We start from the raw sequence: 20981 nt of genomic DNA, 5'->3' as shown, positions 1-20981 counted from the left end.
GAACAGTCTTAAAATTCTAAAACCCACAAGATCAGCTTACCAGACTCTTGAATTTTCCCTTCACAGGAAGCTGAAACCCCACGTAGTGTTCTTGAAGAAATTGGACTGACATAAGCCATCTCCCATGTTGATGACATCATGTGGTCTCACATACTGTAGATGTTCACTGCCTTCATGTCAATGTTTAGCTAATGGTGTAAGATGCTGTTTGTCAGTATTACTGTTTTGCTAAGCCGCTTCATTCAGGCCTACATAAAAACACTCCACTTTTTCAAAAGGGAATAAAAAGTATTATTTTTTTTTTAAAGGGACTTAAATGTTAACTAAAACTTGATGCAGAAGAAATATCTTTTTGGTATTCTCAAAGGTTGAATTGTTTCCCATTAATTTTATTTGTATGTGATAATTATGAATATACACGTAAAATCACAGTCAGGAAGCACATTTGTTGCTATTACTGCATTCAACTGAAAGGAAGCTACACTTGTATCGACTTAAAAGTAAATGTAATAATGTTTCAATATGGTTATATGCAACCAAAGACTAGTGTTACATTTCAGTATTTATGGGAATGAGAAAAATTGACTGATTTTACATATCAAAATGATTTAAATTTTAACATTACCGCTGAAACTTAAACATATACATGTATACCAAAGATACTTATTGGGAACTACATATCTGGTAGCTTATTGAAAAACGTACATTTCTGAGACTAAAGGGATATTACATTAAAGGGAATATAGATTACTTTAATCAGAACAATCCTGTTTTACCTTGACTGTTAGTTGAAGGCAGGAATTTGGACCGAAGTTAATATATTCCAATATGAGCACATAATGTACACTATGAAAATGGTTAGACATTATTTTCTATGTAAGATTCCTTTAAGCATAATTTTATAACTTGAATGGATTATCTTTATGCCCCCAGATACATTATACTGCCACTGTTTACCTCATTTTTCCATGAGCTAAAGAAAACATCTATTTACATAGGATGTTATAAATCAAAATGCTAATTTGCCTAGTATTATCGCTATCTCAAATAAACCTTGGCTGTGTTCACAAAGTGATCACATGGCTAAGTTTGCTCCACTGTTAGTATTTATTCTGGTTAACTAAATTTTCCCTATACTTTTTTTATGAAGTACCACTAGTTTGACATTTTCCTCCTTTCATGCCACCTCCTAGTCAGAAAATAGTCATCATATATATCAATACATACATCTACTCTCGTGTAAAAAATATTAGCTGGATGAGGTAAAATGGCAATGGGGGATTTTTTTTAAAGCTGTTACAATTCAGTTTCAATACCATTTTCATATGTATTTAAACATGTCTTCAAGGTTTACACTTTCACTTATTTGTATGTGCTTGGCTGGATTAAGCTTTGTGATTGTGACCAATATTTAGGCTGTGATCATTGTCTTATCACATACATTAGTTATAATAAATGTCCACTCTTACACCATTGCAGTGTGTTTATCTCTATCCAAAGGTTTGTTAGTAGAGAGCTGCTGGAGAGGGAGATTCCAATGAGACATAAATATGTTAAGCTCCTTTCTTAAAATGGAAATAAAAATAAATTTCATTAAACATAGTCTTGTTACAAGTGAACACAAAGTAGATTTGAATTAGGTTTTCACACAAAACACTTCAAATTTATTAAATATAAGCACACTACCAAAGCACTCTTTGAATTATTTACATTTATTTTACAAAACAATAAATAGCAACATTTACACTTCTATACACTTAATCTGTACTTTCTGAAAGAGCATCTTTACATAAACATTTCAAATAAAAATAAAACCAGAGTTTTTATCTTGAATAAATGATGATTTTCAGAAGTTACCACATCATAATAGCTTTTTGTTCAGTTCTTCTGCTGTACAAAAAAGCTAGTTAGAAAAATGGTAACCAGAGATTAATTTATGTCCTCAGAGAATTAGCTTGTACATATGAAGTGAATCAAATCACCAACACTTGAAGTTTTTTAATAAATTTAAATGAGCAGTCTTACCATGTTTGGAAAATTCCATAATCCTATGTGGTAAGGTGGTCTTTGGGGTTCTTGAAGGCCATGGCAGCAGAACACAAGTTCTAAGAGTTTCTACTACTCTGGAAAAACTTAAAATGTTCATATATTTTGGTGGTGAACACTGTGCCTTCTCCAAGATCTGGTCAAGTTCAGAGAAGCAACTTAAGACTATCTACTGAAGATGTAAAAGGATTTACAGTTTGTATCAATGGAAACCACAGATCCTTGAAATAGAAAACAAGCGACATTTCCATTTTGTCCAGGCTTTAAATAAATTAGTTTGGGCCAGGATGTTTGAAAAACAAAACGAGCAAAAAAAGCAAACAGCTTTTCAATTTTCAAATTCATCTAGGTACCTCAAGCAAGACTGGGCCTTCCTTTAAGAAAATTTAATCAAGGAAAATTGAAGATTTTGAACAACCAGTTCAAGTGTAACTTGTTTGTTAGAGGGTGGGAAAGAGGAAGGGCAGAGAAACAAAATATTTGTCCCTTAGATAATATTGCATATTATCAAGTTATCTCCAAAACCATTTTATAACCATTTCCAGATCAAATGGCTAACTTTTTTTTAATGGACTGTTAAGACAAAATTACAAGTTTCACGTTATTTAATCATGTATGTACACTTATTTGGGAGAAAGTCATATGCAAAACAATATTCATTATTGAAAGTCGGTTACAAAATAGTTTTGTAGTAAAAACAGAGCATTTTCAGTAACATGAACAGTCAGTCCTGCTTCAGAAAACAGCTGGAAGATCAAGATTTATAAAATAAGCAGCATGGTCTACCACTTAGGTTCTTTTCACAGAAGGTAAGTTAAAAAACTTCCATGCCATATCCAACTTTTAAAATAGCCATTTCTCCACTTCCTCTGCTTTGTTTCATGTAAAACATTTTATAAGTCTCATCCTAATCAAATTTCCTCGCTATTTCCACTCTGAAATAGTTATTAGTAGGAATAAAGCTGTGTATCTTGCAAAGGGAAAGCTTTTCCTAATAAGAAAACCAAGAGCAACATTTCCATTTCAAGCTATGGTGCTTGCTATGGTGTTAAGGCAAAAGCAAAATTAGTTTCCCTTTCTCAACTTTATTATCCCTTTTGTTCAATCTATTATAAATGACAGTTGTGTTACTGGTGCTGCTGTAAACAAGAATATTCAGTAGCTGTAGTGGAAGTGATTCAACTTCAGTCTATCCCAAACAGCCAGGTATCTATTATAAGGGAACACAGCTAGAAAAGATCTAGCTTTCTAGTTAGGAGAAGGTGGAATTTCTTTTTTTTTTTTTTTTTAAAGAGCCAAGAGTGTTGGATTAGACTTATAAAAATCCAAACTGAGTTCTAAACACCTTTAGCAATTCTGGTTGAAAAATTACCTTTTGAGTTGCATTTATAATACAGGACAATTTTGGATTTGAAAAGCTGGTTTTAAATTGAGAAAAGTAACTGGCAGCCCTAAAAGATACATTTACTTGAGATCAACATGTCTCAGTATGAAAAAAATGTATTCTGTTTGTGATTTAAGTATTTCTGTCTCTGCTGGATGACCTCTTCCTATCCCGACTCCTAGACCTGGACGCACTTTTGCTTTGGCTTCTCCGGCCTCTGCTCTGGCTCCTGCTTCTCCGGCTCCGACCCCGCTTTCTTCCTCTACTTGGTGAACGTCGCCTTTCGTGACTTTTGGAGGAATGTTTATGAGATTTTTTCTTACTCCTATGGTGATTACTTTTCTTCCTCTCAGATTCCCCATTTCTTTTATAAGAATGATCTGGACTGGGACTTCGCCGTCTCCTTGATCTGCTATAATATTCCTCATGGTAACCTGTCCTATCTCTCCTTTCTGAGCTTTTACCAAATGAAGTATTACTCCAATCTGGAGACATATGTATGTCTCTATTAGCTTCCCAAAATTCATTGTTGGGATTTCTGAATACGTGAAGAAAGTTACAGTGCTTCCCCCTTGGACACTTTTGCCTTCCAAATAAACCTATAATGAAATAGATAATGAAATGTAATGAATAATGAAAAGAGATAATGAAAAAGTAGTTATTAATACGTACCTCACATCATTTGCTTTTGCCTAGGACTTTTATTTCAAGTGTTTTAATGACTTTTATCCCCCCTACCATGGAATCTGGGTAATAAAAGTACACAAAAACAACCCATAGCACAATTAGTGATTGTTTCATTGGGGGAATAATCAAACAATTGCCTATAACAAATTTGCAATTAAAAAAGAGTGAAATATTTAAATTATCAAGTTTTGGGATCCTTATGGAGTGGAAATCTTCACAGCAATGTAAAAGGAGCATGGAACCAAGAATTAGAAACTTTGGGCTCCAATCCCAATCAGTCCTGCCACCTACCAGCTCTGTGACTTGGGGCAAGTCATTAAAGTAAGCAAGAAACCTGGCAGAAAGACAGTATAGTAGCATAATGGTAGTTCCTGGTAAAGTGGAAGACAACAGGTATGTCCACAAAGTGGTATCTAAACTTCAAATGACAGTGGAATTTAATAAGAGTACTGAATTGGAAGTTAATCAGGTGAAGGATTGTGCACGGTTGACAGAAGAAAATCACCTGATCTTTTAGCCAGTTCCATCCAGGAAAAGAAAGCGGCTTTGAAAAAAAAAATGCTATGATAACTATAGCTTCTAAAAAAGCACCATCAGACCCATTCTAAGAATTCTTGCTAGGTAGTATATTTCACTCAAGTATTCAAAACAACTTATATTTACATTAAGAGCTGCTAAGAAGGTACTCGTAAATTTACAATCACACATAAAGCAATCAAAACATGAGGGGGCAAAATAATGAGTCAGTCCAGACAGAACTGGGGTTAGGCACATATGAACAAGTGTGAGTGGGTGAAATTTAATTTGGGGCTAGGTTTTAAATGACTGCTAACTGCCCACACTTTTCAACAAAAGGTGAAAATGTGGAAGGGAAAAGATTTCTTTAGTTGTGCCCCAACTTCGTGACCCCATGGAACACAGCACACATCAATACTGTCCATGGGATTTTCCTGGCAAAGATATTGGAGCAGTTTGCCATTTATTTCTCCACTGGATTAAGGCAAGCAGAGGTTAAATGACTTGCCCAGGGTGACACAACTAATATCTGAGGTCACATTTGAATTCAGGTCTTCCTGATTCCAGGTCCACCACTCTATGCACTGAGCCACCTACTTGCCATTGTTGCCAGATTGTAAACACCTAGAGTAAAAACTTACGGAGCACAAGCAGGCATCAAATCATGGTAACTTCTTGTCCACGACAGTAGGGGAATTAAATTTGCTGATTACTTCAGCATTTGGATCATCACATATACTATACATAGATTAATAATTTTCAAAGAATTAGAATATAATAAAATTATTAAAATCACAGAACATAATTCTATTTTAATAATTTAGCAGGTATTTCTAGATCTTGCAATGCTTTAGGACAACTACTACTGTGTTGTAAATATGCGTAAATGCTGATATGAACCAATGAATTACAATATAATACCAGATTACAATCTTATATTTTTTTCCATCTCTGATTCTTTTGGCATTTTCTTTACTATTTACGTAACAGACACTGACACAAGTAAAAACTACTGCGCTTACTTTAACATAAATTCTTTGGTAAATCAATCCCATTTCCTTCCAACAAAATTTGTGGTTTTGAAGTTTTACTAGAAAAAAGTTGCATTTAATCAGGTAAAAGACTGCCAAACCCTTATCATTTTGCCTTTTACAATAAAAGTAATTTTGTTAATTTGACAAGCTATTTCTTCTATGTTAGAGGATAAACGTGTGGGATTTAAGATGATCTTCATTTATGAGAGCTGAACTAGAGAGCAATTATTTTCATTACAAAGGGAATTAACATGAAGTTCATTTACAAAAGTGTATATGTGTTGAAAACTTTAAATGAGTTTTTAAAAAATAATCTTCTCCCAATGAAAAAAGTGTGTATGTGCCTTTTATGCACTGTATTCAAAACAATAATGGTCCATCTGATGCTCTTCCCTTGAGAGGAACCAATGACAGGTAGAATCCTGATTCTTTGGTTTGATTCCCCGTGTCTTAAGGTTTAAAACTAGGGGGCATAGTGAACCCCAGAGACTCAGGGGGCCCTTGAGGTCAAAACTATTTTCATAATACTAGGATGTTTTCATGTCTAATATAATAAATACAGATATTACACACACAAACAAAAGCTCTTTGGAAGATCCTTGATCATTTTTAAGAGACCAAAAACTTTCAGAAATCACTGGACTAGATGATCACTACAATTCCTTACCCCATTAACAATCCAATGTCTATCATTTTGTTCTGCATATAAAAAGGCATTCCTTTAGTTTTATTTCCTTTTCAAGAAATTTCTCCTCTCAAGATAAGATATCCTGTTTTCCAGAGCTAAGGCCCAGCAAGTAAGCTGTGCCCTGAGCTCGACATAATAACAATCCTTTGCATTCACCGTCTGGATGATCTAGCCATAGCAAAATCGCAGAATTATATCATAATTATTGTATTGGTTTGACCAGCACCAGGTGTTTTCTGAGCTCGGACAACACCTGCTGCATCCATGTTCTAGTCATGAAGCCCTGTGTAAATCAAACTTGTCACAAATGTTGCTACAATGTTAGCCCACAGATCTCTGAATAGCCATCTAAGTATTGAGATCTGCCTACACTAAAGCAGGTTCCCCCAGTAAGGGCAGGGCTCCAGCAATGTCCTTGCTTGCAAGCCATTTCCCTCACTCTGAAATTAAATTTTTGCTTGATTCCTGACTCTCTGTCTCTAACCTACACTGTTCAGGCAGGCCACCCCCGAGGCTGATTCCATCCCAGCTGACAATCCTAAACAGTTTTCCTTTGGTGGATTTGAAGTCAGAGGTCCTGAATTCAAATCCTGACTGCCCTTTGTACTTCTGTGATCTCGGACAGGTTATTTAACTCCTCTGGGACTAAATTTCCTCGTCTTTAAGTTGACAAACATAAACTCAATGACCTCTGACGTCCCTTCCAGCTTTAGAGCTAGTGTCCCATGATCCCTTTTACAACTTTTTAAACTATAATGATCTACTTTACCACAAATAGCCATTTTCCACCGTGTTACTGGTGAGAATTCACATTGAAGCTGTCGTCCTGCATACCATCGTCCATTGAATACAGAGAATGCTGCCTGACATTCTTCCTCCCTTTAAATAAAAAATTAAAAATGGTATTTCATGTAAATCCAAATTATTCACATTGGATTAAACTTCATTATGAGTTAGCAAAAGAACAATTTAACTTGGTTCATTATTCCTATTATCCACTGGAATGGTGTTTTCTAACTACAGATTAGTATCATTCCTACAAATTTTTTAATGATTTAATTGCTTCCTAAAACCTCTAAACTTTAAAAAAAAACAAAACAAAAAAATGAAGTCCTCTGACCGCTTACATCCTGTCCCTCCCATAGTTTCCACCTTGAGTTACAAAAAGTCCCAACAAAGAGAAAACCCAAGTGGGTGGAAATAGATGACTTACATTTTACCAGCCTATGCCTTATTTTCTGGTAGGTAACCCTACACCAGGACATCCCTGCTTATCAACCTCAAAGCTGCCTAGGAACAAAGCTTTTCTCCACAACTCTAAGATGCCTCTGGCAAGGAAGTTGATCTAGGACCAAGCTTCTTCACCAACTAATAGATCCTTATTACACCACCACCATTTTATATTTGTATGACGTTTTACAAATTACAAAGTACTTTACATTATCTCATTTGAGCCTTACAGCAACCCCATAAAGTAGGGAGGACATTTTACAAATGAGGTCCAGTGAGTACTCACTTGCCCTAAATCTATGATTTGGCTGGAACTCAAACTTATGTCTATTAACTCTAGACTTAGTGCTCTTTTCACTTTTCCACATTGTCTGCCATTAGTGTAATTAATAAAAAATGGAACAAATCTATGATTTGCCTTCCCTACTGCATAGCAAAGACATTAAAAGAAAATTCAGTTTTGAAAGATTAAAATACTTTTTCAGAAGCATCGATGAGTTACTTATGTTAGAAAATTCTACCAATCAAAAGGATATTTTTAAGTATAGGCTCAATAAGTCTTACTACAATATTTGGTATAGCCCAAAAGGCATAACAGAGGTCTAGACAGTTAACTGCCATCCTGGATACTAAAAATTAAAACTTGATTATAAATGTTTTATATATTGAATTGTCTGGCATGTTAAATTAATTTTTCATACCCACCACCAATTTATTGTATGATCCGAAAATCCATATTTTATCATTTGGTAGCAAATTCTCAGAACTCAAGCACAATATGACCATGCTCCAAAAGAGCCCAAGGTTGGCATACTTACGACTGATACTGCACATATACGTTTCCTCTTAGATGAGGTTCAAAGTTGCAGCTGACCTAAGAAAAACAGAAATATTCTACAACTAGAAAAACAAATCCAAGGAGATATAATAAAAATGCCAAATGATATGTCCAGGCTGCACAAAATGATTATCAACTTTATCAAAACAAATGCAACACTGACAAGAAAGCATCCCATTGATTCTCTCAAAAGGATTTTAAAATACACTCTTCAATAAGCATTTACCGAGTTCCTACTATGTGCAGGGCACTATGCTAGGCACTGTAGTCACAAAGAAAGTAAAAAACAGTTCTTGCCCTAAAGGAGATTATATTCTAATGGGCCTGTTCATTTATATTATCCTTTTTATTCCAGGTCTGGTCATTCTGATAGTTAAAGTGATGAATTTGGTATATGACTCTCTGTGTGTTTGTGTGTGTGTGTGTGTGCGTGTGTGTGTGTACACACACACGCGTATGTTTATATATATATATATAAAATAAATTTTGTTAAGCACTGTATACACAATTTTTTTTTCCATATTTTGTTTCTCCTTTTCCAACCCCATGCCCCAAATCCATCTCACTTTCCTTAGAACTGCACCCAAACTGAATTCATCATCTGCCCAACCTAAACTCAGCCTCTTCCAAACTCCTGTTTTCTGGGTTAATAGCATCCCTATTCAAGCATGAAACCTAAGGAGTACAGCCTTGAGTTGTCTCCTTTCTCCATATCTTGTAAGTTGTCTCCTTTCTCCATATCTTATAAGTTGCTAAGTCCTGTCAATTCCACCTCCACAACATCTGTCCTATGTTCCTTCTTTGTCTATTTACATCTCAATACTAATCTAGAAGATTCTAGGAGTATCCTAATTGGCCTGTCTGCCTCCAGTCTCTCCCCATTCCAATCTAGTTATTACACAGCTAATAAAATAATCTTAAGGCAGAAGTCTAACCATGTCACTCCCCTACTCAAAAACCCTCAGTGGTTACCCACTGCCACTCAGATAAGGCAAAAACTTTTTAGTCTGGTGTTTATTGCACACTCCCCCCACCCAATTTTATTTTTTCAACCTGATTACACATTTCAATTATTTCACACATTCTAAATTCCAGACAAACTGGACTAGCTGCTATCTGAACTGAATGCCATCTCCTAAATTGAACTTATTTATTAGTTAACTAATAAATGTTTGTTGAATTTTAATTTTAATTTATAAAACATCACCAGCCTCTTCACACCTAACTATACCTTGAATTGAATAACTTTTCCCACATTCTTGAATTCTGGGAGTACATCTTCATAGAAATCTAAGAATTGCTGATAGGTTTCCTCCTCACTGTACTCTAGACTTGCATCAGTATCGTAGTCATCCCTTCTGCATTGCTCCATTCCAAATGTTATGAACATACTTCTAATAAGAAGTGTTTGACTAGATGTTGGGTAATTGTGCTTCCGTGAACACCTGTATAGAGAGGAGGAAAAAAATATACATAGAAACATTTTATTTAAAAATAACACATAACAATCCTGTTTTAAGTTAAATGTGCTGCAGTTTCAGTTAACTAAATGATTTAAATTCTGTTAAGAGTAAGATGCAGGTCTCAACTTCTGTCAAAGTCATAAACAACTCTGAACAATTGGAAAATATATAGCTTTCAGCAGGTTAGAAAGCTCTATAGAGATAGTTCCTCCCAGACCATGTCTAACTCAGTTATCTCTCAATGAAGAAGAACACCAGTAGAAGGCAGTAATAAGGGCAAATGTAATCTGGGTCTGAGGGGACCTGGTTGGGAAGGCAGGATCCATCACAAGGAAAGCAGGCATTAAAAGGAAAACAGGATTGTAAGAGGAAGGCAGGATCTTAGGAAAGTGCTTTGTAAACCTTGAAACACTATAAATGTGAGCTACTGTTATTGGGAAGGAGCAGAGGTTAATAAGCAAATTAAGGTATAATGAAATATTCAACTACCAAAAATGCCTCATTTAATGCTTCTATCTTCTTTTTGGGAAAAGAATAATACTATATTAATATTATACCCTAAAATGGGCTAACAGATACTATGAAATATTTCTCTTGGAGATGATAAATAATAACTTATGAAAAGAAAGCCAAGTACTGACTCTGGATCAGACAACTCAGGTTCAAACCCTAGTGCTTTGTTGACCAAGGCCATGACCACCTGTGTGTCATGTCCTCCCTGTAACATGAGGGTCTTAGACTAGACAGCTTGCAAGGTTCATTCCAGCGCTAGATCAAGAAACTCCCAAATGATCACAGGAGCCCGAAATCCTGGAGACAGAAATAAGAAGGGATATGGCCAGTCTCCTTTGATGACAGCCCGACATCAATTGTTTTTGTGCCAGCAAGCAAAAGGCAGTTGAATACAAAAATAATCTATAAGGAATAATCAAAGGAAAACTAAAGGAAATACAGGACAGGAGCTCACTCAGAAAACAGAAATGCAGAAAGGCAGCCACAGCCTTAGTCTGAAAGAAATAGGGTGGAGAAGCGCAAAAATGAACATGAGTTGACTGTACTAACATTTCACACTCAAAAATCCCCAGATATTATGCAAATATATTTCTTCTTAATGCACTTAAAGATTACCTATCTCCAAATCGGCAAGATCCTGTCTTAATGTAGAATGGACAATTAGCTTGATCTTTCTCTGTCGCTCTTAAATCCACTGGTGGTTCTGGATTATGCCATGTGACACCATTTTCCAGCTGCATAAAACCATAATTTATTTTATCATCTACATAATACCATCGAGGAGGCGCTATTTCAAAAGTTGCCTTCCAAATATTTCTTGTGAGGATTAAATCAATGCATTTAATTATCAACCAAATATATTTAACCTATAACAGTATATAATAATTTTTTCCCCTTAGAAATAGGCCATTTCTCTTTTAGCTTCAGAAAGTCCTTTCTCTAGTACCCAAATGCTGAAACCTAGCAAAAGTTTCCACACTTCCACTCTTTTTAAAAAAGATGACTTCTATTAAAATTCTCTTCTGATACTTCATTGTGACATGGAGGTGACTCAAGGCTAAGCCTATAAAAATGTCAGCTCTGGCAGGTATTGCCAAACTAGGAAGATTTGGAGCATGAGTCTGAACACAGACAACGTATATATCATTTGAAGACGGCCAAATTGATTTGGAAAGCCTTAACACCAGGACCGCTGCAGGATGATGAAAGTTTTGGTTACAGCAAATCTCAGAGACCATTCATGTCATAGATAAGATATAATCAACAGTGGTGGAGTGAATACTCCGAAATGAAATCAGAGCACTGTTCCTTTTTTTTTTTTTTTCCAGGTAATTGGGGTTAAGTGACTTGCCCAGGGTCACATAGCTAGTACGTGTCAAGTGTTTGGTCTGAGGCCACATTTGAACTCAGGTCCTCCTAATTTCAGGGCTGGTGCTCTATCCCCTGCGCCACTTAGCTGCCCCCAGAGCACTGTCACTTTGAAGCTAAAATAGTCCATACTGGGTTTAATATCCTTAATTGATATGTCTCACAAATACATATGAGTAACATAAATAAAAAACAATCTAGGTCAAATGAAAAATGAGACTCCCACTGCTATGAAAGACCATTTCCATAGTTTCTAGATCAAGCTGATTCCTTGTAATTTCACTTCCCTTCTACAAATTTCAAAGACTGAAATGTTTTTAACATCAATTATACTTGCTTATTATTAAATATCCCTTGGCTATAAAATTAGCAGAGACAAACAAGTAGCTTCAGAAGTAAATTAATTAACTTAGCAAAGATAAAGGAGAAGCATCAGCGTTCTTGTTAAAATGCCACAATAACTGAATTCCAATCTAAAAAGAAGGTATGGAAAGTACCTGACTTTCAGCCTGATCCAGCATCTTCTGCACAGCTTCCTATAAATGGTGCAAACATAGGACTAGTGAAAACCTTGAAGTCAGGTAACTCACATCTGGTTTCTCTGGTTAAGAACCTCATTTGCCACATTTTCTGACTTTATACATTAAAAATACTTAAAACTTATTAGCTTTCTACTATAAAGATCCCCTAAAAAAAAACTATTAAAGGATACAGCTGAGAAAATTTTCATCCAAGTGGTGGACTTAAAGAATACTAAACATCTTAAGTTATTCTGAATAAGAAATTGTAATAAGCTACAGTAGCAGCACATTTTCCCATAGACACTAACTCATTTCTTTAAAAAAATCATTGTAATGAGCACCACAAAATGCATTTTAAAAAGCAACAAGAAATTTAATGAAAAATTCTGTATAATCTATAATCCTAACATTAATAACTGGGATTAATGGTGGTAAAATTTTCATTTTCATTAATAAGACAAATCAAACTCTACCTACACTGTACAAACTTCTAGCTACCATAACCTAAGGTATGTGCAAGGGACCTGTGCAAGAGATTTCCTCTAATGCTTTCAAGTGATGATCACTGTATGTTTCTTATACATTGCCTAGTAATATATTACTTCAGGCAACATTTTTCAACCCTCTTCTCAGTCACTCTTATAGTATGAGTCTTATAATTCCCCTAGAATCTAACACATGGCCTCACAAATAGTAGGTCCTTAACGGTTGCTGAAATGAGTACTTCCTGTTATCAGCTTCTTTGACTATTTCCTTTGGTTGTGGTGAAATCCTGTGTGCCCTGTCTCTTGAGCACTAAACTAGAAGTTTTGTGTAAGTGGTTCTGCTCATGCTCCTGAAGCAGTTCAAGAAAGGAGAAGTTATACCACTTGGAATCAGAGGGCTTGGATTTGATTTCTGATTCTGCTACTTACTGTGATCTGAACTAAACCACTTCATCTGTCCCAGCCTTAGTTTCCTCATTTGTAAAATGAGGACTCCCAAATAGATGATCCATAAGATCTCTTATACATCTACAGCCTATGGTCCTGTCAAATACTGCTTAGGGGACTTTGTGCTGTAAAATGATAGGATTTCCCACTGTTACTTAGGGAAAGTCAGTAGTATACTTGGAATTGATCAAGTGTCTTTGTCCCTTGCAATTTTAGAACAAAGAGTCTCTATCAGGACCACATAAAAATAAAATAATACACAAGAGTTTTAGTGATCATAAATTTAAATTTGCTTTTTTACATAGCAATTTGTAGCCTAGGTCTTGACTGAATTCTAACACAAGGTATCATTATCAAGCAATGAAGTGCTTTTATTAAAAAGGAAATGATCCAAGCTATCCCTTATTCTAACAACTAGGGAACAATATTCAAATCTGATTATTAAATGCTGTCATTGTAAATTACCCTGATAATCTGGCAGATGATGCTAACAGGCTCAAAAACCAAGGATCTACCACACTTTATTTTATCCCATTTAATAACATCAACTACCCAATTCTATCTTGTTCCCACTCAATAATTTATAGAAAAGATACATCCTGATGAACCAGTCAAGGAAAGATGAGCTGTGACAGCTTTTGAATAAATACACTGTTAAGGAGCAGCAGCAAGATATCCAAGTCAAAAGTTTCAAAAAGGTACAACCCAAAATATACCAAATTTCTTATATGAAAAGAAATTAAACAATAGCTAGAATTGGTTGTTAGTAGCCTGAATTGGTAAGCAAATCTAAATCTGACAATGCCCCTTCTTAAAAAATATTTCCCCAAAGTACTCTAACAACTCATCTAATCCAAATATTTACACACACATATATATGTGTATACTTGTGTGTATAAATACATATATACACAAGCATGTATGACAAACACATATTCGCTGAGATGTTACAGAAATTATCAAATCCGATATGAAATAAAATTCTGCAAGAAGTAAAATATATATCATCTCTTGAAAAGCTGATTTACTGAAACCTTACTATTATCACTACTTGCTACAGAGTATAAATCAGCATCAAAAGTTCCTAAATACCACTACTGAAGGACCTCATTTTAAGGTGGTTTCAACTACCACACACAGACTAACGATTAGCCTAATAGTGAAGTTCCACTTTATATCTAAATGATGTTTACATATTTCTTCTAAAATTTAAAGTAAAATTCAGAATTTTACTTCGAAAGCTTATTCTTTATGCCCATTATCCATTATGTGACACTATAAGAGGATACGCAGTGCGTTTATCCTCCTAGGACAGGAATCACCTCTCTGTCTCTCTTCTCCTGTTGTCTCTGTTCTTCTTCCTGTTTCTCTTTCCTTTGCTGTTCTTCCCATTCTTCTTTGATTTTTCTCTTAAAAAAAAGGGGGCGAAGGGGGAAGGTAAGATTTTTATAGAATCACCTTTCAAAAACCAAACATTTAAGCCAATGTACAAAGTCAAAATGTAAATAAATGGATAAAGTAGACATAAACTAAATTAAAAATGTTTCAATGGGTATCAACAATTTAAAATATCAATTCTCATTTCAAAATGTATTTGTTTTAAAAACTGTCACGAATAAACACCAGTTAGCTGAATTAAAATTAACAATCATTTTGGTTTTGATTAGTACTACACCTCTTCCTCTTCTTGACGTCTTTTTGCTGCCTCTTCCTTTTCCTTCTTTAGTTTAAATTCTTCTTGGGCCTTCTGTTCTCTCAGCAACCACTCCTCATGTAATTTTTGCCTACCAATACAATCAAATACTCATAAAAAGCAAACTGTCTATCCAGACACATATTTGAATATGGCTTTATACAACATTTTAAAGGGCCAACAAACTGTGCGAGGTGCTAAAGAAAATTTAGATAAGACACTCCCTGCTCTCATGGAAATCGCTGTTTATTTAGGAATATGATATGCAGACAAAAAATTATAATACAAAAATATACATGATAAGTATTTAAGAGAAGTATAAAGTGCTTTATGTGGTCTTGGAGAGCAGATCACTGCATACTAGGGAAATTAGGAACCATTTAATGGAGGAAGAAAATTTCAATTTAAAGTATGACTAAGAGTTTAACAGGCAGGAGGACATTCCCATCTGTTAGATAAGGTATTCCAGATCTAGGAAATTATAAAAGGCAACACTGTACAGGGGATGGTTAAGTAGTAGAGGTGTATAAAATAAGGCTGAAAAAAAAATAGCTACTTGTACTTTGAATGTCTAGATAAGGAGTTTCAACTTAATTTAATAGGCAATAAGAAGCCACTGATATAGTTATACATAACAAAAATTAATCTGGAAGAATTAGGAAGAATGGATTAGGAGAAATGAATACTATTAAACCAATTAGAAGGGTACTGTCAACATTTATTAAGCATCTACTACATACCAAATAACCTGCTAGGTACAGAACAAATAATGAAAGGCAATACTACAGTGCGAGCTGTGGGAATAAAGAGGGTTGGACAGAAGAGCTATTACAGAGTAGAATCAAAAGAACTTGGCAAGTAATTAATTGTGGAAAATTAGAAACAGTAATATCAAGGTTTTAATATAAGAAACTAGGTGAATTGGAGTCTTGCATCTCCAAATGTCTTAGACATTTCAAAACTGGATTAAAGTTCAACAAGTCCAAAACAGAATTCATTATTTCCCCCCTAAAGCTCCCTTATGAACTTCCCTATTACTGCTGATATCACAATCACTCTCCCAGTCACTCAGACCTGTGACCTTGGTGTTATCCTTCAATCCACACACACCCTAGGCATCCAATCTCTGTGCCTGGCACAGAGAAGGCTCTTAATAAATGCTTATCCACTAACTGACCAATCCATTGCCAAATTGTGTTTCTCCTTTACAATATCTCTCCTCTATATCCCCATCTCTGTGCTCACACAGCCATCACCTTTTGCCTGGACTACTACAATAGCCTTTAACTGGTTTCCCTCAAGTCTCACTCTACTAAACTCATTCTCTATTCAGTTGCTAAAGTTTTTGGCTTGTTTGTTTGTTTTTGACAAAGACTAAGTTCGACTATGTCACCACCCTTATTCAATGAGCTTCTATAGCTCTCTATTATCATCAGAATAAAATATAAAGGGTTTTGGGGTATTTTTGGCATTTAAAGTCCTTCACAACCAGATCTCTACCTACAACCAATTATGACCTACATGCAGTTCCTGAATCAAGACATTTCATCACCTATATCTATGCCTTTACACTAAACATCTCCCATCCTAGCCCCTTCATCTTTTTCTCTTTATTTCCTTGACCTCTATCAAGGTTCAGCTCAAAGTTCACCTTCTTGAAGGAGTCTTGTCCTGGCTGCCCCAGATGCTAGTGCCTCCCCCTTTCAGATTACCTTCTTTCTACTCTGTATATACTTTATATGTTTCAAGTTATTTACATACTATCTATGGTAGAATGTAAGGCACCATCCTTTGTCTTCCCAATCTTACTCTTAAAGACTTCACTGTGTGCTCTTCAAGAAGAGATTATTTTTTTCCTCACCCTGAAATTTAGGGGGACCCCTTGACCAGTCTCTGAAATGGCACAAGCTTGCTGTACCAATTTCTAAATTATTGTATGCTGCCCCAAAGTGTAACTAGCAACAAAAAATTTGGTAAATACAACATAAGGCTGTGGGCTTTATAGTAGGTCTTAGTACTACCCCACAATATGAGTGTTAATGTTTTTACTCTTTAAACTAATGTATGTTAGATCACTACTGACCTTTCAGCTTCTAACTGTTTTTCCTCTTCTTCCAGTTGTTCAACAATGGATTCATCTTCCTCTTCATCGTTCTGTGACAGTCCTGAAGGAATAGGAATATTTTACTTAAATTCCTAGGAGCTCTACAACTTTCCTTAGCATTTCAGGAAAAAAAAAATTTAATTACCAATCATGATAAAATGGGTAATAACATTTTTTCTAATAACTTCAGAGAATATTCTTCCTTCTACCCATAAATTCAAATTTGAAAAGTTCACAGTATTGTACAACTGAACCAACAACCTGTAACTCCAAGGATTTCAGAAATCATACTTTTAAATAATGTTAGTGTAAATAGTAATTTTAACTAAATATATAGGTATGAAAAACTTTCAACCCCTAGCATTTAAGTCTATTACTACATGCATCCCTTCTAAGTAGCTCAATAGGTTATTTTTTTTTTATTTTAAAACACAAATGTTTATTCTTTGTTATGGAAGAAAAAGCTATTTTGTCATTTCCTCTAGAAGGCAAGATTGACTTGAAATTATTTACCATTGTCTCTGATGCTTACCAAGTGTAAGATCTTGGACAAGTCACTTAACCTCCTTGGGTATCAGCTTCCTTATTTGTAAAAAAGGAGGTTGGACTAGATGGCCTTTGAAATCCTTTTTAGCTCTAGGCATATGATCTTAGGATCCTATACAATTCATCCCGGAGAAAACTCATTAGCTCCAGAGAAACTTTAGAGCTAATGGTAGATGAGAACTAAATAACATCACATTTTTCTTGAGCTGGTTTTCTTTTGATGGCTCCCTAAGAACTGACTGTATCAGTGTATACGTATGGCACGTAGAAGGGGTGATAATCTGTAAACAAATCAAATACCCATGATTTCAGTGATGTGGGAAATCCAGGTACAGAAACTCCCTCCAATGATGCAGATTGTAACCTAGTCTAATAATGAGTTAGAATCTTAAAGAGTTGTCTGAAGCCCAGAGAAGTTATGCAACTTGTCAACATTCACACAGTTACTAAGAATCTGAGGTGCTATTTGAACCTATTTTATCCACTACATCAAGTTGATGCCTTAAAAAATACACTAAAGAAGCATGGTGATAGAGAGGTAGCCTTGAGCCAGAAAGTCCTATGTTTAAATCCCACCTCTACTTGTTCAGTCCTTTCAGTCGTGTCCAACTCTTTGTACCCCATTTAGGATCTTCTTGGCAAAGATGCTGGAGCGGTTTGCCATTTCCTTCTCCAGCTCATTTTACAGATAAGGAAACTGAGGCAAACAGGGTTAAGTGACTTGCCCAGGGTCACACAGCTGGTAAGTGTCTGAGGCCAGATTTGAACTCAAAAAAATGAGTCTTCCAGACTCCATCCACTGTGTCACCTAGCAGCATCTCCCCTTTCATATCCCCCACCTATAAGAGTATGAGCAAGTCACTTAACATTTCATTATCCCATCCAATTCTCTAAGACCATGAATTACAAATGAGTTGCCAATTTGTTTTGGCCTTTCATCATCTACATAGTTCCTTATGTCAATGAAATTATAGGTCTGGATCAACAATGATAAATAAGGATTCTTAAGAGATAATTGCTAATTTATGGAGAAAAGCTACTTAATTTGTCAAAGAAAGGCAGACTTACTCAGGGTTCAAAGGAATAGAAGATCAAAACCGTAATGAGCTCAGAGGTCATTTGGAGAAATTAAAAAAAAAAAAAGTCAACACAATTCAATAAAGGCTGGCCATTAGAAAAGAGGTTGAGAGAGCATGGCCTGTACTGGCTCTAGTCGCTGAGCACCAAAGTGCCCTGGTGCTCCAAAAGCCAGTAAAGAAGAATCTGTATAAAAAGAGAGTTGTAGGGACTAGATAATCAAGTATGAGAAACCCAGGCTGAAACAAATATAAATCACATGGGCAACAGTAAGAGAATATAGGAGCCTAAGGGAGAAAAAAAATGAAAGCAAGGAAGACAGAGGTATCCAGAGATTACCACTATTCGATTATCAACCATGTATCTGGCACTGCATTGAGAACTTTAATACTACACTGGGTCATAACAATGGTTCAACAAGCCTAACATAACCAAAATATTTTTCTTTTATGTTTCTCCTGCCTACTTTTCCCAAGCATCTGAACAATGCCACAGGATAAGGAAGTGAGAAATAGCTGTGTTTTAACAAAGCCTGGAATTGGGATTTAGGAGACTCGTTTTAGGCTTGTTCCTGCTACTATCTCTATTAGCTTGGAAAGTCAACACCAGCCTCCTGTGCTTCACTCAGTGTCCTCAAAGATCACAATAGGATCACCTACACTACCTATCTTATTATTGCTAACTCCATTACTATGGACAAGTTATCAACCTCTTGTGCTTCTTTCTGTATCCTCACAGATCAGGAATGGTTAATATCACCTCCAATACCTAGCTTATTCTTGCTAACTCTTCTAGCAGGTCATCCAGCTTTTGCACTTCATTCAGTACCTTCACAGATCAAAGAGAATAAACTCACAATAACTACTGTTTATTACTCCAATGCAAATAACAACAGCTCACATTTAAATCTGCTTTATTATTTATAAACTGCTTTCCTCAAACTAACCCCTCGAGATATCTTTAGTGCACGTGATCACCCCCATTTTGCAAACAAGAAAACTAAAGGCTCATGGGATTCAGATGACTTGGCCACAATTAATCGTGGACTGCTCGATCAGTGTTGGAAGCAGGTGTTCTGCATAATTCCCGTATTCTCTCCACTACGCTGTGCTGCCAGCTTGGCAGGCATCAGGAGTTGGAAGTGATTATCCACAAATACTCATCGAGCATCTGCCCTCCCCACTAGGTCCCCACTTGGGACGAGGAGTCCCACGCACACAGCGGATGCTAATCCGGGGACATCACGCCGTGTTCTGCGTGACAGTCACTCAACTTAAGAATGTTAATCACGGATCACACCTGAAAGCCTGCAAAGCCCTCTGGGAGCCGGCGTTTTCTAATCCTTCCAGTTCTGTGTCTGACAAGTCCAGAGGACAACTGCGGATGCTGTTAACCGACCGTGTAACTTTAAACCAAGCACACCTCGATGAGAGGAAGGGTAGATGTCGGTGTCCTCGCTTCCCCACCCCAGCGTCGGGGGTTACAATAACCAGGGAAGGCAAGGGCGGGACGGCCCTTACCTGAGTCTCTCAACCTAGCCCGTTCCTGCCGCCGTCTGCGGCGTTTTTCTTTCTTCAGAGCAGCTCGGTACTTCTTATGGCTGGAAGGCAGACACGCAGGGTCATTTGGTGGTCCTGCCGCGGGGCCCCACGCCCCCCTCCCGCCCTCAGGTAACTGTGACTTCTGGCTTGTGGGGAGGCCTCCCCGGTTCCCATCCCGGCCCCGGCTCCAGGCCCCTCATCCCACCACCCCGGTGGCGGCGAAGGCAGGTGACAGAAGCGGGCACAGGGCCGTCCTCTTTTTCCTCCCAGCCGTTCCCTGCAGTGCCTGACAGCGCTCCCTCTCGAGTCCCCCAGCCCGCCTTACTTCGGCTTCTCAGTCAACTGTAACATCGCGGGCGCAGCCATCTTGAGAACCCCCCCCCCACTACATACCTCTTCACTTCCTGCCGGGTCAACAGGAAAAGGCGGGGCCTCGGGGAAAGAGGCGCGCGGATTCGCTGTCACCGCTCGGGTAGGTGGGGGAAAACAAACGCCCCACCCCCGCTCCCGAAGTCCCCGCCTACGCGGAGGAGATCGGGAGCAGAGGAGGGAGCGCCCCGCGCGCAAGCAGTTGACTCACTGATGCCCGGCGCGAAGGTAAGGGAGACCTGGATCTGAAGAGGAGGGAAGGCGGAGAAGATAAGAGCTAGACAGGTTGACGGATCACCCTGCCTGCTCCGTGGACTAGATTTCTCCACATGAACCGGTGGGTGTCCTGAGATGTCCTGAGCTTCGCTACCCCCTTTCTCCCTCCCGGATCGTCTGCCCACTCAGGGGAGTCAGACCTCGAGGGTGCGTCT

General features: G+C 37.0%; 2 protein-coding genes across 4 annotated transcripts in view; one reads left to right on the top strand and one right to left on the bottom strand.

Annotated features, from left to right (window-relative positions):
* Window positions 1-1685, top strand: part of AP1S2 (adaptor related protein complex 1 subunit sigma 2) — a 36174-nt gene extending 34489 nt beyond the window's left edge. For all 3 annotated transcript variants that reach the window (XM_027835305.1, XM_027835306.1, XM_027835307.1), the window contains exon 5: window positions 67-1685. In XM_027835305.1, the coding sequence (XP_027691106.1) occupies window positions 67-114 (48 nt within the window). In that variant the 3' untranslated portion in view covers window positions 115-1685. The remainder of the gene's footprint in view (window positions 1-66) is intronic.
* A 208-nt stretch (window positions 1686-1893) lies between these two features.
* Window positions 1894-20561, bottom strand: ZRSR2 (zinc finger CCCH-type, RNA binding motif and serine/arginine rich 2). Its single transcript, XM_027835304.1, has 11 exons — window positions 20507-20561; window positions 20161-20240; window positions 16997-17078; window positions 14896-15004; window positions 14543-14629; window positions 12265-12303; window positions 11015-11133; window positions 9655-9868; window positions 8404-8459; window positions 7125-7234; window positions 1894-4029 (listed from the first exon to the last, which is right to left on the bottom strand). The coding sequence occupies exons 1-11, from the start codon at window positions 20545-20547 to the stop codon at window positions 3563-3565; spliced, it is 1404 nt and encodes a 467-aa protein (XP_027691105.1). The 5' UTR covers window positions 20548-20561; the 3' UTR covers window positions 1894-3562.
* Between the last annotated feature and the right edge of the window lie 420 nt (window positions 20562-20981).

The sequence above is a fragment of the Vombatus ursinus genome, unplaced genomic scaffold, assembly GCF_900497805.2.
Source record: "Vombatus ursinus unplaced genomic scaffold, bare-nosed wombat genome assembly UNPS02014814.1, whole genome shotgun sequence".
In the NCBI taxonomy this organism is placed as follows: Eukaryota; Metazoa; Chordata; class Mammalia; order Diprotodontia; family Vombatidae; genus Vombatus; species Vombatus ursinus.
This window is presented reverse-complemented; position numbering and strand designations above follow the sequence as displayed.

Coding starts and splice junctions, on each gene's coding strand:
- ZRSR2 (XM_027835304.1), bottom strand. CDS start 20,547: ATGGCTGCGCCCGCGATGTTACAGTTGACTGAGAAGCCGAA. Junction 17,079..20,160: donor GGCTAGGTTGAGAGACTCAG/GTAAGGGCCGTC, acceptor CTATTCCTTCAG/GACTGTCACAGAACGATGAA. Junction 12,304..14,542: donor AGGAGAAGAGAGACAGAGAG/GTGATTCCTGTC, acceptor CACCATTTATAG/GAAGCTGTGCAGAAGATGCT.